The sequence below is a fragment of the Manihot esculenta genome, chromosome 2 (genome assembly GCF_001659605.2).
Source record: "Manihot esculenta cultivar AM560-2 chromosome 2, M.esculenta_v8, whole genome shotgun sequence".
NCBI lineage: Eukaryota > Viridiplantae > Streptophyta > Magnoliopsida > Malpighiales > Euphorbiaceae > Manihot > Manihot esculenta.
Genome location: NC_035162.2, coordinates 11,290,506 through 11,308,665, shown reverse-complemented (window position 1 = coordinate 11,308,665; position 18,160 = coordinate 11,290,506). Strand labels below are relative to the sequence as shown.

Here is an 18,160-nt window from a genome sequence, read left to right as displayed (position 1 = left end):
TATATCATCTTATTTATTTTATTACTAAAATAATATATAATTATTCATTTAATATTGAATATTTGAAATTATACATATAAACATATATATGCATATATACACACACATCTTTTATCATATTAGAAAGAATAATATAACCAACATAACTATCACTTATAGTATTTTTACATTTATATATAATTTATTAACATAAAAAAATTAATTCGAAGATTAAAAATAATTAACTAATAAATTTAAAAAAGATAGTAAGATACAAATAAAAATAAAATCAAATTAAATTAATCAATTTAAAAAGCTTCTATTATTTAATAAATTTATCAAATAAATTAATATTTAAAAGTTAGGTAAGTGCGAATTTCATTCCCCAGTTCCCATAGTTGGTAGGAAACCCAGATAACCAAAAATCACGGGCATGGGCTCATTCCCTCTTCCCAAATAATGCAACGGCGTGGTCCCTTCACAAAGACCATCACGTCCAGCGGGACTCGAAAGTTTTTGAACCATTTCACGGAGAAAAAGGCATCACGGCCTCCTCACATCGCTGTCTCCAATCAATAAATATGTGCATGCTACGTATGTACACAAGCATAAAGACAACACTAAAACCAATCAAATTTAAATTACAACCAGCCATCCGAAATCCAGTCACTACATACAAAACCCCATTAGCTTTAATCCAAACAAGTAGACAAGCATCAATGTTCTTCCACAATTCAATTATAGTACCCCATTATCCACCGTGCCGAAAACCAGTGCTGATATTGTGACAATGCCTGAGAAGAAACATGAAATGGCAAATCAGGGGTCCCAGGAGGTTTGACAGCTTGAAATATGGAGAGTCTCACTCTTGCACTGTTACAAACAATAAAGAAGTAACCCCAGAAAAGAGGTAGAAAAAAATGACAAGAATACAAAAAGTTTGGAAAAGTGAAGGTTGGGTCCCAGAACACCAAAGCAGCGTGCGTTTCATCCTCCTTACAAGAGGGGTCCCTCCAGAATAACTAGTCTTCTCATTCACACAGCCATGTATGAGTGCTACTTTATCTAGGCCCTAAGACACGGCTTAATGATTCAAACTCTTACTTTATTGTGAGATATTATGCTGCATTTGCCTTCTCTTTACAAGGACCCTGGCAGATATTGACAATCAAAGCTTGCCTAGTTCATGTTCACCTGACTTATTCTGCACACACCATAAGTTATAGTAATTAACAAGTAACTGAAAACCTAGTGCTACAACAATATTACTTGAATTTTGCTACTCATGGAGCATCAAGTCCTAAAGCTTTTGCTTTGAGCTTCAAGGATCTCAAGTAATTAATAGCTTCATCAAGAACCATAATTGCATCCTTGCCCTTTCCACACGGGATTATGTTCTGCAGAATGCTCACAGTTTCTCGTATTCTTTCTTTTCTTAGCCTCTTGTTGGTTGGTTCTGAATCAATCTCACCCAATGTCCAATTCAAGCCATCTTCGCACCTAGATTCAGCATCATCCTCATTCTTACAACTTCTCATGGGTTTCATAGAACTAGCAGTGTCCATTAGTGCAGGTGAAAGACTGTAGTCTCCAAACAATTTTCGCTTTTTATTTGCACCATCGGAACTGGCAACCTCTTCAATGCTTCCTTCAAACCAATCTTGATTATTTTGAGCTGTCATTGTACTAGGTGAATGACCTGTACTGGTAACTTCATCATCCTCGGTGGAATAACTACCATCATCTGAGTACAGTAAGGCATTCAGTTCTTCAGTGTCCTCATGCATCTCACTTTGCACTTCAGTACCATTTTTTTCTGCAAAGTGGCCAGCTGCAATAGCCCCTAAATGAATATTCATATTTTCTTTAGTTCCAGGATCTTCCCTCTTCAAATTATATGCTGCAGCTGGATTCAGAGCCCAAGAAGTAAAGGACTGGACAGGAGCCCCAATACCAGAACTAAAGATCAGAGTAGTCTGATCACCGGACTGATCAAAAACAAGGAATCTCTTCTGATTACACCCAGGTTCTACCTTGGATGTGATGGTCTCCTTATGATTGTCACAAGGGGCAGTAACAAGTTTCTCTTTGAGACCAGAGTTTAAAGCAGGCGTGAAAGCCTGTGGGAAACAAGGCAAACAGTAAAACCAACTGTGAGGCTCATTTGCTTGACCAACATGTGAGTGAGATAGCTCAGAGGATGGATATAAAGGTAGAGTCCCCTTTATAGAAACCATGTCAGTACCAGAGTTCACGAATGAAGAGGTTGTATACTGCTGCCCCAAGTTAAATCGGGCACCAAAATAATTCAAATTGGGTGATTGCCAATCCAATTGTTGCTGAGGAAAACAGGATCCCCAGTTCTCACCCATCCAACTAAAACAATCACCCTACAATACAAGATGGAAACTATTTTACAGCTCATACTACAAAAAAATAAACTACAATCAATTTTTACATAATTAGACAAATAAAACATACCAGAAGGATTTCTGCAGTAGTAAAAGTGGCTGTTCACTTGCTGTTTCTCTCAGTAATAATAGAAAAAACAAAAGACTCCAGCTTAACTTGAAAACAGTGGCGCAAAAAGTAAATCTACGTAACGGGTTTAAGCAAATGACGGAAATATTCAGCCTGGAAAAATCCAAGGAAAAAATCAGCAAAAGAAAAACATAGTATAAACTTTCCTACCATTATCAATGAAAGGAAGAAATCCAAGGAATATCATAAACAAGAGAATATTAATTGATCAATGCAACATACATACAATCTGATTCCTGTAGAAAAAGATTAATTCATGAATAAAATTAACTTTCACTAACCTGGCAATCTTGAAGAGGATGAAAGCATGCTATGACTCTAACTATAATGGTGGCACACCCAGCAATCCCATTTTCGTGTTTTAATGCCCGAAAATTTGTTTGGCTCGCTGCTTGGCACACCATAACTACTTCTCAACCCTTCAATATGATGGAAACAACAAGAGTACGATCTTTCAGAGGACAGTAAACTGACTGCTTGCAATCTGTGTAGACTAGGTGATATCAAATTCAACAAGGAGCCAAAGAGAGTACACGAATAAAAATACACTAGTAAGTGGGATTTATTGCGGGCAATATAATGGGAAAGATTGGAGAAGATAAGAGATGGATTCCCGTATTCAGCTAATCTGGCGGACGTAGCAGGGAATAACAATGAAAAAAGTGGATCCCATGGAAACTAGATTGGATAAAAATAAAGCCGCAAAATTGGAGGGTGTGCTTATTGGAAAAGGAATTTACAGGATTACTCTACAATAGAGGTTCAAGGAGATAACTTTCCGATACACATCAACAGAAAGACTCAAAAACCACCGCATACTGTTTCTCTTCGCCCGGAGATTGCCACTGCTGTTACTTGCACCAATACTTCAAGGATCCTGCAAGAAGGTTTATAAGAACAAAACCTCATGCAAAATTTTCTGGATACTATCGTAATTGACAAACCAAAAGAAAAAGTACAAGTTTGATGAAGAGAATAAATAGGTACTACACAAGCAATGAACAACAAAGCTCCATGGCTTCCATTAAACAAAACACAAGTTGTTCTAGAAAATTTCTTTAGTGATCCTAAGCTGGCAAACAAAACGAATTCAAAATACCTAAACAAACTCAGCTTCATTCTTTACAGCTATTAGCGTGCCAAACAAAAAAGCAACTAAACTGTTATCACTTCAGTGCTTAACCATTCATAGGTAGCATAAGGATCTCAATTTTACCCAACAGATTATAAGATGAAAATATGGTCTAAAGTAGGAGCAGATCAGAATCTGAACTTCTGACCATTAAATAAAAGGGGCAAAAAAAGAGACAAAATTATAGAGAATTTCAGATAGAGAGAAACTTCAGATAAATGGAAATGGATAAATTGAAACTGAACACATCAAAAGTAAGGAAGGAAAGAAGGAAGAAAGAAAAAAATTTAGACCAGAAATAGAGAGAAAATCAAAACCCATAAGCCAAAAAGGAGGATTCAGTCAAAATATCATCAAAGAATATCAACCACAGAAATCAACAAAAAGCCAAAGGGAACTTACTGTTAAAAAGAACCAGATCAATCCAAGAATAAAACTTCAAGCCACCCAATTCTATAAACCAAAAAACCAGATCAAACACACCACGAGCAGAAACCGAGAAACGCCTTAGCTTCAGAGTCTCAGAGAAATAGAGAGACAGAGAGAGAGAGAGAAAGCAATCAAAGTCCAAATATTGGGATGCACGGAAGCTAAGGTTATATAGAAAACTAAATTGACAGAAATGTCCTGGGCCTCAACGATGGTGCTGGTGGCATTTAAAAAAGGAAAGAAAAGCGCAAGCCTCATACGTGCGTGCGTGCGTGCGTGAGGAGTGCACGCAAGGTATTAGTGTACAATGATGATGCACCGGAACATAACCCCTCTCTCTCTTTCTCTCGCTCCCTCCGTTTGGGGTGGCAAGCATCATGAGTTATGACATCGGGTTCAAACCCAACCACGGTCGGATCCTAGTTTAGTTAATCTAGTTGGAACAAGAACGTGGTCTGTCTCGTACCTTCAATTCTTTGACCATTTCCATCACGCCAATTCTAATTTCCCTATTTATCTAACAATAAAATAAAAATAAAACCTACATTTTTTTCTTTTTACATTTTTCATTTAAAGGGAAAGAAAAAAAAAAAACAACAACAACAACTATCATTGGTCGCATCCTTTATCTGTTAAAAACTTCAATTTGTGTAGGGATGGAAGTGCAATTGGCCCAAAAAGATTTGGGCAAAAAAGATAATCTTTTTTACTTTAGTTACTTTAAATTTTATGGAAATTCTATGATTTACATATACACCTTTACTGTGTCCATCACCTTTACCATAATGGCATTATTATAATTTTACCCTCAAATTTACATTTTATTAGATCCTACTGCAAATATTTAAAATAAAAGTATATCATTATCTTTAATAGAAAATAAACTAAATTAAACCGAAATTTTAATTAATAAGACATGAAAGTAATTAGAAGTTTTAATTTAAATTCGATAATTAATTTAACTAAATAAATAAAATTACATATTAGTGTTGAAAGCATTATAGAGGGCAAAAAACTACTTTATGAAAAGAAAAAATAGAAAAAGAAAAGGAAAATGAAAATGAGGTAGAAGAAGATTTAGATTATTAGAAAGGGGTTGGTATCCTATGTTTAACATGAACACCAATAATTTGACGATTGACCGTTCAAACCATATGATTATAGAAAGATGATGGGACCCTATTGATGAGCATTGTGTACATCATATTTAAACTCAACTTTGCACCTGACAATAATATATATTGCCACGTATTATCCATACAAGGTAAAAGGCAAATTATTTATTTTTTCAAATTAAAAAAAAAAGAAGAGAAATTATAGGGTAATTGGCCCCTACACGGAGTACAATAATACTTTTCACTGATGTGATGTGATGTATGGATGTGCCTAAACCATCAAAATGCTTATCAATGATTTTTTTTTTATATGTGTTTTCTGTACATTTCATTTTACAGACTCACTTTATTTATTAGCCCTAATCATTTTCTCTATTTAACATTCAAATTGCAGCAACCCTGTCCTATCCTTTTTCAACTTCTTAAAACTAAAAAAAAATAAAATTGCACGAATAAAAACTTTATCTTATAAATTAAAAAAAAAAAGAAATACCCATTTGTGGACATGTTCTTTTTCATCTATAGCATATGCTTTAGGGAAAATAATCCAAATTAAGGGATCATGTGCCTTATACATTAAAGTAATGAAAGCATGACTTGAAAAGAAGACATGGGGTATGATACAAGCTACAAATTACAAAATAATAATAAGCAAAACCCATGATTTAATCATCACCTGAAGGATATCTGGTTGAACAGGTAAGATGACAATAATAATATTTGCAATTTAGAAATGAAAAAATTAATAAAATAATAAGCATACTTTGATACTCATTTGTTTGGAGTGGAGGGAACATTAGCAACCCATGCTTTAATGAATAATCAAACTCTCCAATCCCATTGGGTCTTCCCTTTTGGTGGCACTTAAACAGCAGCTCCTCCTCCAATATCTACAAAGTGAGATGTAAAGCAAAGGATTCCTCCACTCCTTTTATTGTATTTTATTTTTTAAAAAAAATTAATCAGTAATTTTTTAATATTTAATATATATTTATTAAAATTAGAGATTGATTAATAAATTTTTGAAACATAAAAATGAAAATTTCAATCATATAATTAATGGGTGGATGATAAAGTTGAACCTTATAAGTTGTATGTGTAAAGGGGAGTAGAGGATAAAATCAAATTATTATAATAAAATGATTTAATTAATGTAGGTGTTATTTGAATCATCATATAGCATGCTTGCTTTGCATTACCACTTTTATCATTAATTTAGTTATTAAAATGATTTCAAACACTTTATTTTTTTACAAATGTAATGGCCAAAGAACCAATAAGCTTGAGAAATGACATGAGAATTAATATATGGTGGTTGTGGATTCACCACTTTATTAATAAAAAATATATTAGAGTTTATTTTTGTTAGTATAGTAACACTCTTTATTTTATTAATTGAAAAATATTTATTATATTATTTTTTTAATTAATTTTTTCACCAATAAAAAAAGTGTTGGATGGTCTATATATATAGCTGGAGAGGAGGTGAGTGAAAGCTTACCCACCATGGAGATAAGATGGATGATTCTGTGTAACGCACATATCCATAACACATTCACTGTCTCAGCCTGCATGTTCACTTGCTAGTGGACCCTCCATTTCCTAAGCATGAAATGATGCATATATTTCTTTATTATTATTATTATTAACAAAAAAGAATACCCATTAGTATCATTATCAAAATTTTAAAAAAAAAAGAAAAATACTTGAAAGCTTTTAAATGGGAAATATATTTAATTAATGTATTTCATTTTAATTTAGTGAAATTTAAGTCGTTCTATAATACTATGATACTCAACAAAATAAAAAAGACAAACGCTTAATTACTAAGTAAAATAACATCCCATTTTAATGGATTTGATTAAAGTAGAATAAAAAGCTACCAGAAAATATTGACATAATAAATAAAGCAAACCTAATTAATTGCAAAACAATCAAGATGATTCCGTGTTTTTAGCAACTAAAAATAGATTAATGGGGTTGAAAAAACAAAAGAAAAGAAAAAGTAAGAACAAATGAAAAAATGACAAGCAGAGGAAAAGAAAAGAAAAGAAAAGAAAAGAAAATTGGTTGAAGGAGCGGCCATTAAGAATAAAAATATGTATGATTAGGGTTTTGGTGGGGGAGAGGTATAAGCATGGAGTATGAGACCATGGAGCCATTTGGTTGTGGATTCTCCAACAAAAACTTCCACGCTTGGAAAGCTAAAAAGAAAAAAAAAAAAAAAAAAAAAAAAAGAAAAATACCCTTTTTCTTTCCACCACTAAAAAGATTAATATTCATGTCTCTTACTTTTTTTTATTATTTTTTAAAATAATATATAAATATATGAATTATATACCCACAACCCAATACAAAGCATATAGATACCCCAACTATTATATGCTATGCACCACCCACTTTCTTAGACTTTTATCCCACTCTACTTTTATTTATTTATTTATTCTAATTAATACTTTTTTACCTTATAAAAGAAAAGTGTCAACCCTCTTTTCTTCTTTTTTAATGATTAATTTATATTTATTTCATTGGCTCAAGATATAGATGATATTGAGTAGTGTGGTTTAGGTTTAAAATCCCGTCATCAAACACGTGCAAACCCACACACGTCCATTGATATATACCAAATTCAATAACAATACCACAAACATAGGATAGTTAAGCTAATTTCTAGGCTTATATATAGTGATGATGTGTCATAAAAAGGGACATTATAATTTATTACCCATTTAGAAAATATTCCAATAATATTAAATAATCCAAACTCTGTTATTTGAAGGGACATGGTTGGGAAAGGGTAGTTGCACCTTCCAAAGTTACTTACATGACAAGAAAACACATAAACCTTCGCATCACAATCTTGTAGATGCGATGTCGGAAGCAAACGCAGATATCTGTTAAAAGAAGTTTGAGAAGTGGAGCAACGAAGAAAGTGCAAGTCTTTGGAACAGAATAATGCAAGCTTTGACGTGTTAGCCATGGCTTTAATCATGTCAACCAGTGGGATTCTAATACCTCAGTGAGTCAACTCAGAATAGTTGCTGATCATGCATACAGCCCACTCAGTTCCCACTCCATCACCATTTAATTTGGTAGCTAGTGTATGTAAGCTGCAGCTCATCACCTTTGTTTTGATATGGATGCCACTTAATGGATCACCCCAGCCTAATCTTCTAATTTTATATCAATATTTTTAATAATTATGACCTAACCTATATATATTATTATCTAATATTGGTATTGTCATGTACCTAGTTGAAGACGTGAGCCCATTAAGGGGAATAATAATTTTTAATAAATGTATTCATTGAAAGATTTTTTTTTTTTTAAATAATTCCATGGGCACAAAAAGAAAACTTAATTTCGAAATTGAAATCAAATACTGGTAATTTTGTCTTTATTTTTTAAAAATAATTTTATTAACCCTTTTCGCAATATATATGGACAAAATTAATATGGCCTCATGAAGTTCATTTGTGGTAATAATGAGTAGGTCTCACACGAGGGTGTTAAGTTACAATTCAGTACTTTAGAGAACATTATTGTGAAAACCCATTATTTCATTCTAGTAATTACGATTTAATTTCGATGAATTGCTGCCATTTGGCAAGTAATTATATCATCATTACTATTCTCAAAATTTGTATTATTAGCTGCCTACATCATCACTACTTATAGCATTCGCATTAAAAAAAAAATTATACTCTATTCCTCTACTTTATTTTTTCACAGGTATAATATTCAATTTATTTATTTATTATTATAAATTTTTATTTATTTTATAAAAAATATTTTTTAAAAATAGATTTATAATTGTTGGATAAACGTGACCGAAAAAGAAGGAGCTCTCCTCTTTTTCGGCTCAATATGAGAAACGTACTTGAAGACGATTTGACAAAAAGACGAAAGAGATGAAATACACAAAGTAGGGATAAAGAGAATACGTTTTGTAAAGATTCGTTTTTGGGCCACGCAGTCATTGTGAAAGTCTAGATATTTACCCTGTCATTAATCATATAATAATTGTTAAAGAAGTAAAGAGACAATTGATGACCGTCGGGTTTCACGCGTTCTAGGGGAGGCTAAGCCTAAAGGAGCCGAAACTGGTATAGGGCTCTAAAAGCCCATTTTGTCAGGCCGGCCCAATATTTTTGGTCTTAATCCAAACTTAGGGGATGGATCGGGCCACCCGCGAGCCTTGGTCTCGTAAGGAAGAGTCCAGTCCGGTGACGTAATATGAGGAAGGACATCAGGTCCAGTCACTTCGCAACCCTACTCGTATGAGCGCCAGAGGGAATTAAATGGTTGTCTGACATGAAGAAGACATCTGACGTATCCGTACGTACGGGTCTAAATGACAGAAATAGATGGTACTGTAATAGAAAGACCGTTAGACATCACTAGCAAATAAAAGGAAAAGGATAAAAGGAGGAGAGCTCCCTCCTCTTCGGCGAAACTTACCCAACCATTATAAACTCTATTCTCTAAATCTCATAGCATCATAATTTTTATATTTTTTAATTTTTAAAATATTAAAAAGATTTAATTAATAAAAAATAATTCTTAATAAAAAAATAAATAGAAAATGACTTTCTTTTTTTTAAAAAAATATAATTTCTCAGAGATATTTATTAACATTTCAATATATAAATTTATTAATAAATTTTATTTTTTTAATATTTTTTATATATAAATTATTTTTTATAAATAAATAAAACTTTAATTTAAAAAAAAATAATTTTAAAATTTTAATAAAAAAAGATAAAAACTATAGAATAGAGGGATTAATTAGTTGAGGCTATCCTTCAACTTGCTGTTAACCAAATCAATGGAAGGTCTCAATAACAAAATAAGTTTGATAATTAGGGTTAACTTTTTTAGTTAATTACCTGCATTGATAAGTCAAGATTATCCACTTACATTAGTGATGTAATTATCACATTGACTAATGAACTACCATGTCGATTGCTTGACTAATTAGCCCCATTCCCACGTAACCATAATTACTTCGTGCCATCTCTTACTGCTTTCTCCTGTCATTAATAATATTTAAAGTTTATTTGGAATTGTAAAGTTTTGAATTCAAATTTCATGTTCAAATTAATTATTAAAAAAATATATCTTTATGTGGGTAAATTGGACTTCCTCAGGTTATACGTTGGACTCAAGGTAAAATGGTTAATCAACTAACGATTAACATTAACTCATAAATTATTACATTATTATTATCGAAAACTTAAGAAACATAAAAAGACAAAGAACCTTCTAACTACCAAATTTCCACTAAAAAAATTACTCAAATTAAAAAATTCAGTAAGAAACAGCAGACTTTATACAAAAAAAATCTTGTTCTGATTTATAATTTATTTAGAATTGATGCTGTAAAATTAATTATTTAGTTTAACGTGAATCGCATGATCAACATAAGCAAGTCCAGAAAGTTTCCCGAGAGGCAACACGTGGCGAAATTTAGGAGAACATGCCTAGTGACAAAGGAAAAGAAACAAACAATGAGCATCAAAAATTAAAAAAGCAAAATTACGAAATCCATCACCGTCGGGATCTTGCACATTTGGGCTTGTGTTTCCACATGAGATAAGAGTTGTGTGTGAGAGAGGGTTTTCATTTCTTTCTTTCATTTTTTTTTTTAAATTAAAAAAAAAAAAAAAAGGTTTTGGTCAAATTAAGTATAGATAAGTGACCAGCCATGCACGCGGGGCTTGGGCGGCAGCAGGATGCATGGTCGCCCAGCGGGGTTTTATGAGATGGATACGGCCACCTAGTAGATGATGGACACATTTCCATTGTAAAGGCCAGAGTCAGTTTGGGCTCCATGGCCCAATAAAACATCGACCATCGTGGACGCGTAGTCAGATTGCTCTGCTAATCTCCATTCCTCTTGAATCTATCACAAACCAACATCTTACCTTTTCACTTATTCCCTATCATTGGTTCTGTGCCTTTTATACCAGGCTGAGCTATATTCACAAACCCAATTCCACTATCCTACAACTTTAAAAGCCAACGTCCTCCTTGCAAAGACTTATTTGCTCGCTGTTGAATTCTCTAATTGGCGAGAATCGTAGTTTACCCAAACAAAAATTATATAATAAGCCTATAATGCAAAGTGGTGGAATAAATTGACATTAAAATATAATACATTGATCAAATTTTTTTTAAAAAAAAAGTTGTTAGATTTATTTTTTTATTGACTTATGCGTGCCACATGATTCTCGGAGAATATTAAATTATTTTTCTTATAAAAGTAATTGATATTTTCAAATTAGAATGTTTGTATTATTTACTAAGTTGAAATTAAATGAACTTTATCTTTTCTTTTATTTGGAAAATAATTTCATTAAAGTAAACCCATTGCCATAGCCCTACAAAATTAACTTTAATATTTTTTTATTAAAGTGTATATTGTTATGTATATATATACCAACTTTTGTTCTATAATTTTAATTTAACGTTAATTGAAAAATATGTAGTTTATTTGAGATTTTGCTTTCCTTGACAATCTCATGTTAAGAAATTAAGTATATTTATTAAAGAAAAATCCTTTTCATCTCTGCTCCAGTACTGGAAGTCTCCAACGACAAGTCGTCTATGTTTTTAAGTTTCTGAATTTTTGTTCTCTCTTGTTGATTTCCAATCAATATGAAGCTCAACATTGGAACAGTTTCAAAATTTGTGGGCCAATAGAAAGCCTAATAAACCAAAAGAATATGATAAATTCGTGAACAACATTTTGGATGTGAAAAATGTTGACAAGGATTCAAATCATTTCAGGCAGAAATCCTTGACCTCGATGTGGGACAAATACAGCTAGCTCTTCGTGACTAGATTGCCTGAAACTTGCTTTTGAAGTTTAGTGGAAACAAAACCAAACCTTTAAGTTCATGTGTGCTGATAAAAATTGCACCTTTTTCAGAAGATTTTGATCAGTTGGGTCCGAGAATTTTGCAGTTCCAAGATTCCTGTCTTGTGCTTTCATTCACTTTAAAGGAGAATGTTAAATGAAAGTGGCATCTCTCAGCTGTCAACTAATGGCAGCTCCATGTTTGTGAAGCACGAGCACCTCTGCTCTGCTCTGCTCATAAACCCAGTAATGCAACACGTCCTTTAGCACAAATTATGGAGCATTTAATTTTTAATATTTTAATAATCAGTGTTTACAAATACAAATGAGTTTGGATTTTGGATTATTTCCAGCCATATAAATAAATTAATTAATTAATATCAGATTTTATTTTTATATATAATTGTACGATAATTTTAATTTTTTTTTCTTATGAAACATAATGTAGCATGTGATTGGTGGAATATATATTTTCAGCTTGTTAAAAAAAAAAAAAGGATGTCAGGAATAATCCACAAAGCTCCTTTTATCAGATGATGTGGACCCTGTGCTGCCCATTTTGTTTTATTTTATTCTATTTATCAGCTTTTAATTACAAGATTATCATTTCCACGTACTGACTAGTGAAATTATTTCCCTTTGCCCACTGCCTACATCCTGCTATTGGATTTTTTTTTTTCTATGCTTGTTTGTGTTTCTCTTTGTTTGGTGTTGTGTGCATGCAAGTCTCCGGGTGACCAGATCTATCTTCCTCCGATCTTGACCTTGCATGTCACAAGTTTTCCAAGAAAGCAGTGGAGTTTTTGGATCGTTCGATGAGCCTCAGTTTGTTGTCTATCTATTTTTACTCTGTGAGAGATCTTTCAGTTTGGTGGACGTAGGACTTCTCCGAGGCAATAGATCCATCATTCTGTTGAGGTGATCGCCCTTACGGTGCATCATTAATACGCCGATCAGTTCTGCCTATGTCCCTCCTCGAACGGTGCATTATTAATACGCCAGTGAGCTCTGCCTATGTCCTTCCTCGAGCATGAACGCATCGTCATACCTTGGTTCCTCTGTTTCTGGGCTTTTGGGAATCCCCCAAGTTTCATTATTGGGCGTCAGGAATTTCTTCCCCTTTTTTCTGTTTAGCCCTAGGGTTCCTCTGATATGGTCTTGGGCTTTGAATGTCTCTCAGGCTGGGCTTGTGATAGTTACTTCTTTTAAGTCTATAATCTTGAACCATATTATCTTTTTCTTTCCAGGTATCGTCTTTTACTGTTTAATGATTCTCCATAAAACCAAAAATGTTCAAACAAGCTCAAAATTAAAGTTCAATTGAAATTCCCAACAAAAAATATATGTATATATATCCCATAATATATATTTTCCTCTTCTTTATGGTTTTTTTTGGCAATTTTCTTTTATCCGATGAAAAAGTCCAAACCCTACAAGTTGTTTCTCACAAATCCCAAAAATAAAAAATAAAAATAAATAAATATTTTCCTTGCATTCTCTCTACTACTTATCTGCAGCTGTTAAGAGATCTAATATTTAACAGCTGTGACTGTTATTTTCAGGCTAAGTGCATGAAACATTTTTTTTCCATCCAAATCCTGCCTCCATCCTCCAGCCATGACCCAACTTATTAAAACTCCTTTTCTGCATTTCCCATTTTCCTCCCTCCCACTTCCCTTCTTTTTATTTTTCTTTTTACCATTTCCCTCATAATTTTCTTGGACAGCACCTTCATAGACGCACCAATGCTCCAAATTTAAAAAATTCAAGAAGGCCCTGTGTAAAAGATCCAACTTTCGTTGCCACATGTTAAACTTCCCATGGTCTATTTAGCTTTCTCCTTTTGGCATCAGGAGTATTTTGTGAAGAATTTGCACATGACCCAGCAGTTGTGTCATCACTTCTATAGCTCAAGCATGCAGCATCCAACACCCCAATTGGACTTTGAGGCACTGATAGGATTGAAACACTTGCATTCTTAACAGACCCACCAATCAATACCACATCATGAATTAGTTGAATACACTTCAGCACTCTCTCCTGCAAGCAAAAAAAAAAAAGGTAAAAGAAATAATTAGTAAAAATAATTTTTTGTCACACAGAGAGTAATCAGATGGACTGATGGCTCCTGTTTTTTACCTTTTGTACATGTTGAGTGAGAGCAGAAATTGCTTGCTCAGCTTCCACTGTTTTGATTTCCCCTATAACAGCAATGGCCACAGCAGCTGCAATCTCAGAAGGCCTAAATTCCAAGAAGTCAATCCCTGCATTGAAGTCACACCTCAAATATCTCAATCACAACTGTTACAACTGCAAAAATAAATTATTATAGGCTAGTACATTCCAAAAGTTTTTCAAAGAAAATGACCTTTAATTGTGGCCAATATGAGCTGGATTGATTGCAAGATTAAAGATCTAGGTGGGGTTTCATCATTATTGATCTTGTTAAGGAAATGGTCTATGAAGGAGAAAGGTGTAATAGCCTGCATTCTCCAGCTCAAAGTGCTGAGCACAAGAAGCTCCATTCTTTGAATAGTCTTTGCTTCAAATACAAATTTTGATTCACCAACCTGTAAACATCATGATAATCAGAATCAGATGATAAAACAGAAACTTGAACATGCGAGGCAAACAGAAGATTGTGAAGGATCCTCACCTGTAAATCTACAGAAAGTGGAACTTCAGTCTCCTCCATTTTGGCTGCAAGAGATAAACATGCAACGGCCAATAACTGCATCATCCAAGCTTTACCCTTCTGCAGATGAGATCAAAATAAATTATGAGCAATATAAGAATAGGATCACGATTCACAACAGAGCTAGGGGACGGAAAATGTTCAAGTACGTTTTGATTCTCAACTTACAGGCAGTTCATAGGCAGAGAGAAATCTGTCCAAGTAATTTATTGATAAATATGCACAAAGTGGTCCAAAGCCAAAATGGGCATGAGCCTGTTAGAAACAAAAAGGCTATTAGCATTATTGATCATCAACTGGGCTCCGTTAATGAATTGCACAAAGAATTTAATACAAGAGGAAAAGCAAAGAACAACTCAAATTAATATTAGTGATGTTCGGTATGAGACTAATCAAAGGAGAGAGAATCAAAACAAGAAAAACAAAACGCATATGAAACTAATTAAAGGAAAGAGAAAAAGGCAATGATAAAATATGCAATAACAAAATCACACAGAAGAGAAAAAGAAAAGAACACACAGAAATGCAAATTAACAAATGAGCATCGTCCCCAAAAAAGGGAGAAAAAGTGAGGAATCCACCAAACCAAATTCAGATTGACCAAAACGTGAACTCGTGAAGGCCAAAAAAAATTCCAAAAAAGAAAAAAAGAACAAGAACTAAATGGGAGACTGCCTGGCAATTTCATTGAACACCAATACCAAGAAAGGAAATACAAACACAATCAGCACTTGACTAAAGGGTTCGAATCAACCAAATCCATCTCAAGAACTAAATCTCGATTAAACCATCAAAACCAATGTGAAAACCATGAAAAAAAAATCTTGTTCTAGAAAACTAGTGAAAACCAATCCTTCATTCAAACGGGCAAAAGCAAAAGTCTTCTCAAACAAGAGTATCGTTAAATGAAAACCATAAAAATTCACTTTGAATGAATGAAAAAAGAAAACCAGAAAAGATTGATAGTGTCTGAGAAACCATGTCAATCCACAAAACCCACCTTTCCAATCCAATCGATAGCCTCTTTTCTGCCACCCAAGTCCAAGTCCCCCTTCCTCAGCCTGTTTAAGTAATCCGCATTTGGCAAATGTTGGCACTCTTTCTCAACCATCAAAGCCAAACACTCCTCACTCTGCATTGGCAACTCACCATCTCCACCACCACCATAGGCCCTGCCTTCATGGTGGATTCGATGATTCTTATGATGCCATGTAGACTCATACTCCTCTACAACAGCACCATAGCAATCGTTATCATCGAAAATACTATTATTATCCTCTGCACACAGAAGGCTTGAAACCGCACAGTCAAACGGTGCCATTAAAACTCTCCAAAGAAGCAAAAACAAGAAAAAAAAAACCCTCTTTCTCTGTATAGTAACTAAGCGAAGAAGTTCATTAAACTGAAAATGGCGATCAAAACTAATGCCTGTTCTTAGCAAATTCAGATGTACCTTTGACAAAGAACCGTTTTTTTTTTTTCCTTTTTTCAGATATGAAACAATCGAAGGACAAAGAATGGTCTTTGTTAAGAGTACAAAAGAACAAAAAACCAATATGGGTTCAAGCAGGGTAGTCTCTCATTCGCTCTCTCTCTCTCTATTTCAAAGTTGAGGGCCGAAAAGACTGCTGCAAGCAGGGTTTATGAAGGAAACGACAGCCTCTTTTAGGGCAAAAGGCAGAGAGAGAGAGAGTGAAACTGAGGGAGACCACTATAGATATGAAAATTACAGGAAATGAGAGTGCAAAATATTCAGAACAAGAAGGGCAATTACAAGATTTTGTAGAGAGAGAGAGAGTGAGAGTCTTATGTAGAAAGATGTCGTCTTTAATCTACTGTTGGGCTGCAATTTTTATTTAGACTAATACGTGTGGCTATCTTAAACTATAATTTTTTTGTTTTTGGGGGCAACTTTCCTACTCTTTTTCACTCAATTTTTCTATAAAAAACCACTCTTTAATTATATTTATAATGTATTTAATCATGCATAATCCAATTGCATGGCACTAATATTCTAGTTGTGAACATGAATTCTCCTTCCTTTTTTCTAAAAAAATTTTCAAATTAAATGATTTTTTAATAAATATATTTGATCTCAAAAAAAATAAAATCATATCACACGTAGAATAAGCGGAGAGAAAGAAAGGAATAGACCACTGTACATTTGATTTTCCTTAAATTGTCGGTATTCCCAATCCCATTTATAATGGCGAGAAATTTATGATAATATGGAAAATAGGGGAAGAAAGTGAAATTGGGAAATTTGGGGTGGTAAAAAAGGCAAATAGATAAAAGGAGAAGGATAGAAGAGTAAAAAGGAAGGTAAGAACCGACCAACAGGCATGAAGTTATCTCGTATTGACACTTGCGCCTTCATTCACTGGAAACATCCGTTTCTTACAGAAATTACAATTATGAGGGCCTGTACCTTTTTTTCTTTGGGTGCTTGGCCTTTCTCAAACTTACTTTTCTACAATAAATGCCACTCTTCAATTTTCAATTTTGGGTTCGAACAATATAATTTTGCTTTTAAACACCTACTCCCCATTTATAATTCTCAGTACCGAGTTAGATCAGAATTAATTTCAGAAAATGTTAGTGGTGCTTTTTTATATATTATTTATTCAGTTTTATCATTTTTATTCTTTTTATTTTTTAAAAAATATTAAATTTAATTATAATATTCAATTTACTTATTATTATGAGAATAATGTATAAAATTAAAATTCTCATATTAAATTAACAGGCATATATGATGATTTTAATATTAATTACGTGGATAACTTTTCCTTATTTTCACTTTTCAAATGGTCAATAAAATTTGGGTACGTAATATGTGGCCGAAATATTATTGCCAATGTTCTTTGTCAAACTTACTATGATTATGGTTCGCAGTTATTCAATGAATCGTACGAGGTGGCCTTTTTCATTAATAATGAATAATAAAATAATTAAATTCCTCTATTGAAATTATCATTTTGAGAAAAGAAATATGAGTAAATTAATTATTTAATATTTTAAGGAAATATATATTTTTTAAATAATATACCCCTTATAAATTTAACATATTGTTATATAATATATAATTTAAATATAAAATTGGGTTTGGATTGAAAAGTTAACATACACATAATTTTAAAATAAAAATGTTGATAAATGGAGATTTACATCTTAATTATGATTCCTAATTCTTAATTAAGATTTTGATGGTTGATTGGTTAGAGACTGCAATAGAATTTTGAAAATATTGAATGTAATAAATAATTCTGACAAGTAGTACTAGAAATCAGTGAAGAAAATAATATAGAATTTTGGTTTAGATCCCATTGTCTGACCCACCAGCAAATATAAAAAACTCTGGTATATATGTACTTAATTAAGATGCAAATGGTTGGATTATTCTATTT

The 18,160-nt window shown here is 32.9% G+C and overlaps 2 protein-coding genes across 2 annotated transcripts; both read right to left on the bottom strand.

The window, feature by feature from the left end:
• Nucleotides 1-600: 600 nt before the first annotated feature.
• LOC110608967 (transcription factor bHLH145) lies at nucleotides 601-4,258 on the bottom strand. Its single transcript, XM_043954221.1, has 4 exons — nucleotides 4,055-4,258; nucleotides 2,802-3,397; nucleotides 2,461-2,613; nucleotides 601-2,368 (listed from the first exon to the last, which is right to left on the bottom strand). The coding sequence occupies exon 4, from the start codon at nucleotides 2,349-2,351 to the stop codon at nucleotides 1,263-1,265; it is 1,089 nt and encodes a 362-aa protein (XP_043810156.1). The 5' UTR covers nucleotides 2,352-2,368; nucleotides 2,461-2,613; nucleotides 2,802-3,397; nucleotides 4,055-4,258; the 3' UTR covers nucleotides 601-1,262.
• A 9,120-nt stretch (nucleotides 4,259-13,378) lies between these two features.
• On the bottom strand, nucleotides 13,379-16,588 carry LOC110607526 (cyclin-D4-2). The gene is made up of 6 exons (XM_021746654.2): nucleotides 15,754-16,588; nucleotides 14,922-15,008; nucleotides 14,715-14,813; nucleotides 14,427-14,628; nucleotides 14,198-14,322; nucleotides 13,379-14,098 (listed from the first exon to the last, which is right to left on the bottom strand). The coding sequence occupies exons 1-6, from the start codon at nucleotides 16,072-16,074 to the stop codon at nucleotides 13,868-13,870; spliced, it is 1,065 nt and encodes a 354-aa protein (XP_021602346.1). The 5' UTR covers nucleotides 16,075-16,588; the 3' UTR covers nucleotides 13,379-13,867.
• Between the last annotated feature and the right edge of the window lie 1,572 nt (nucleotides 16,589-18,160).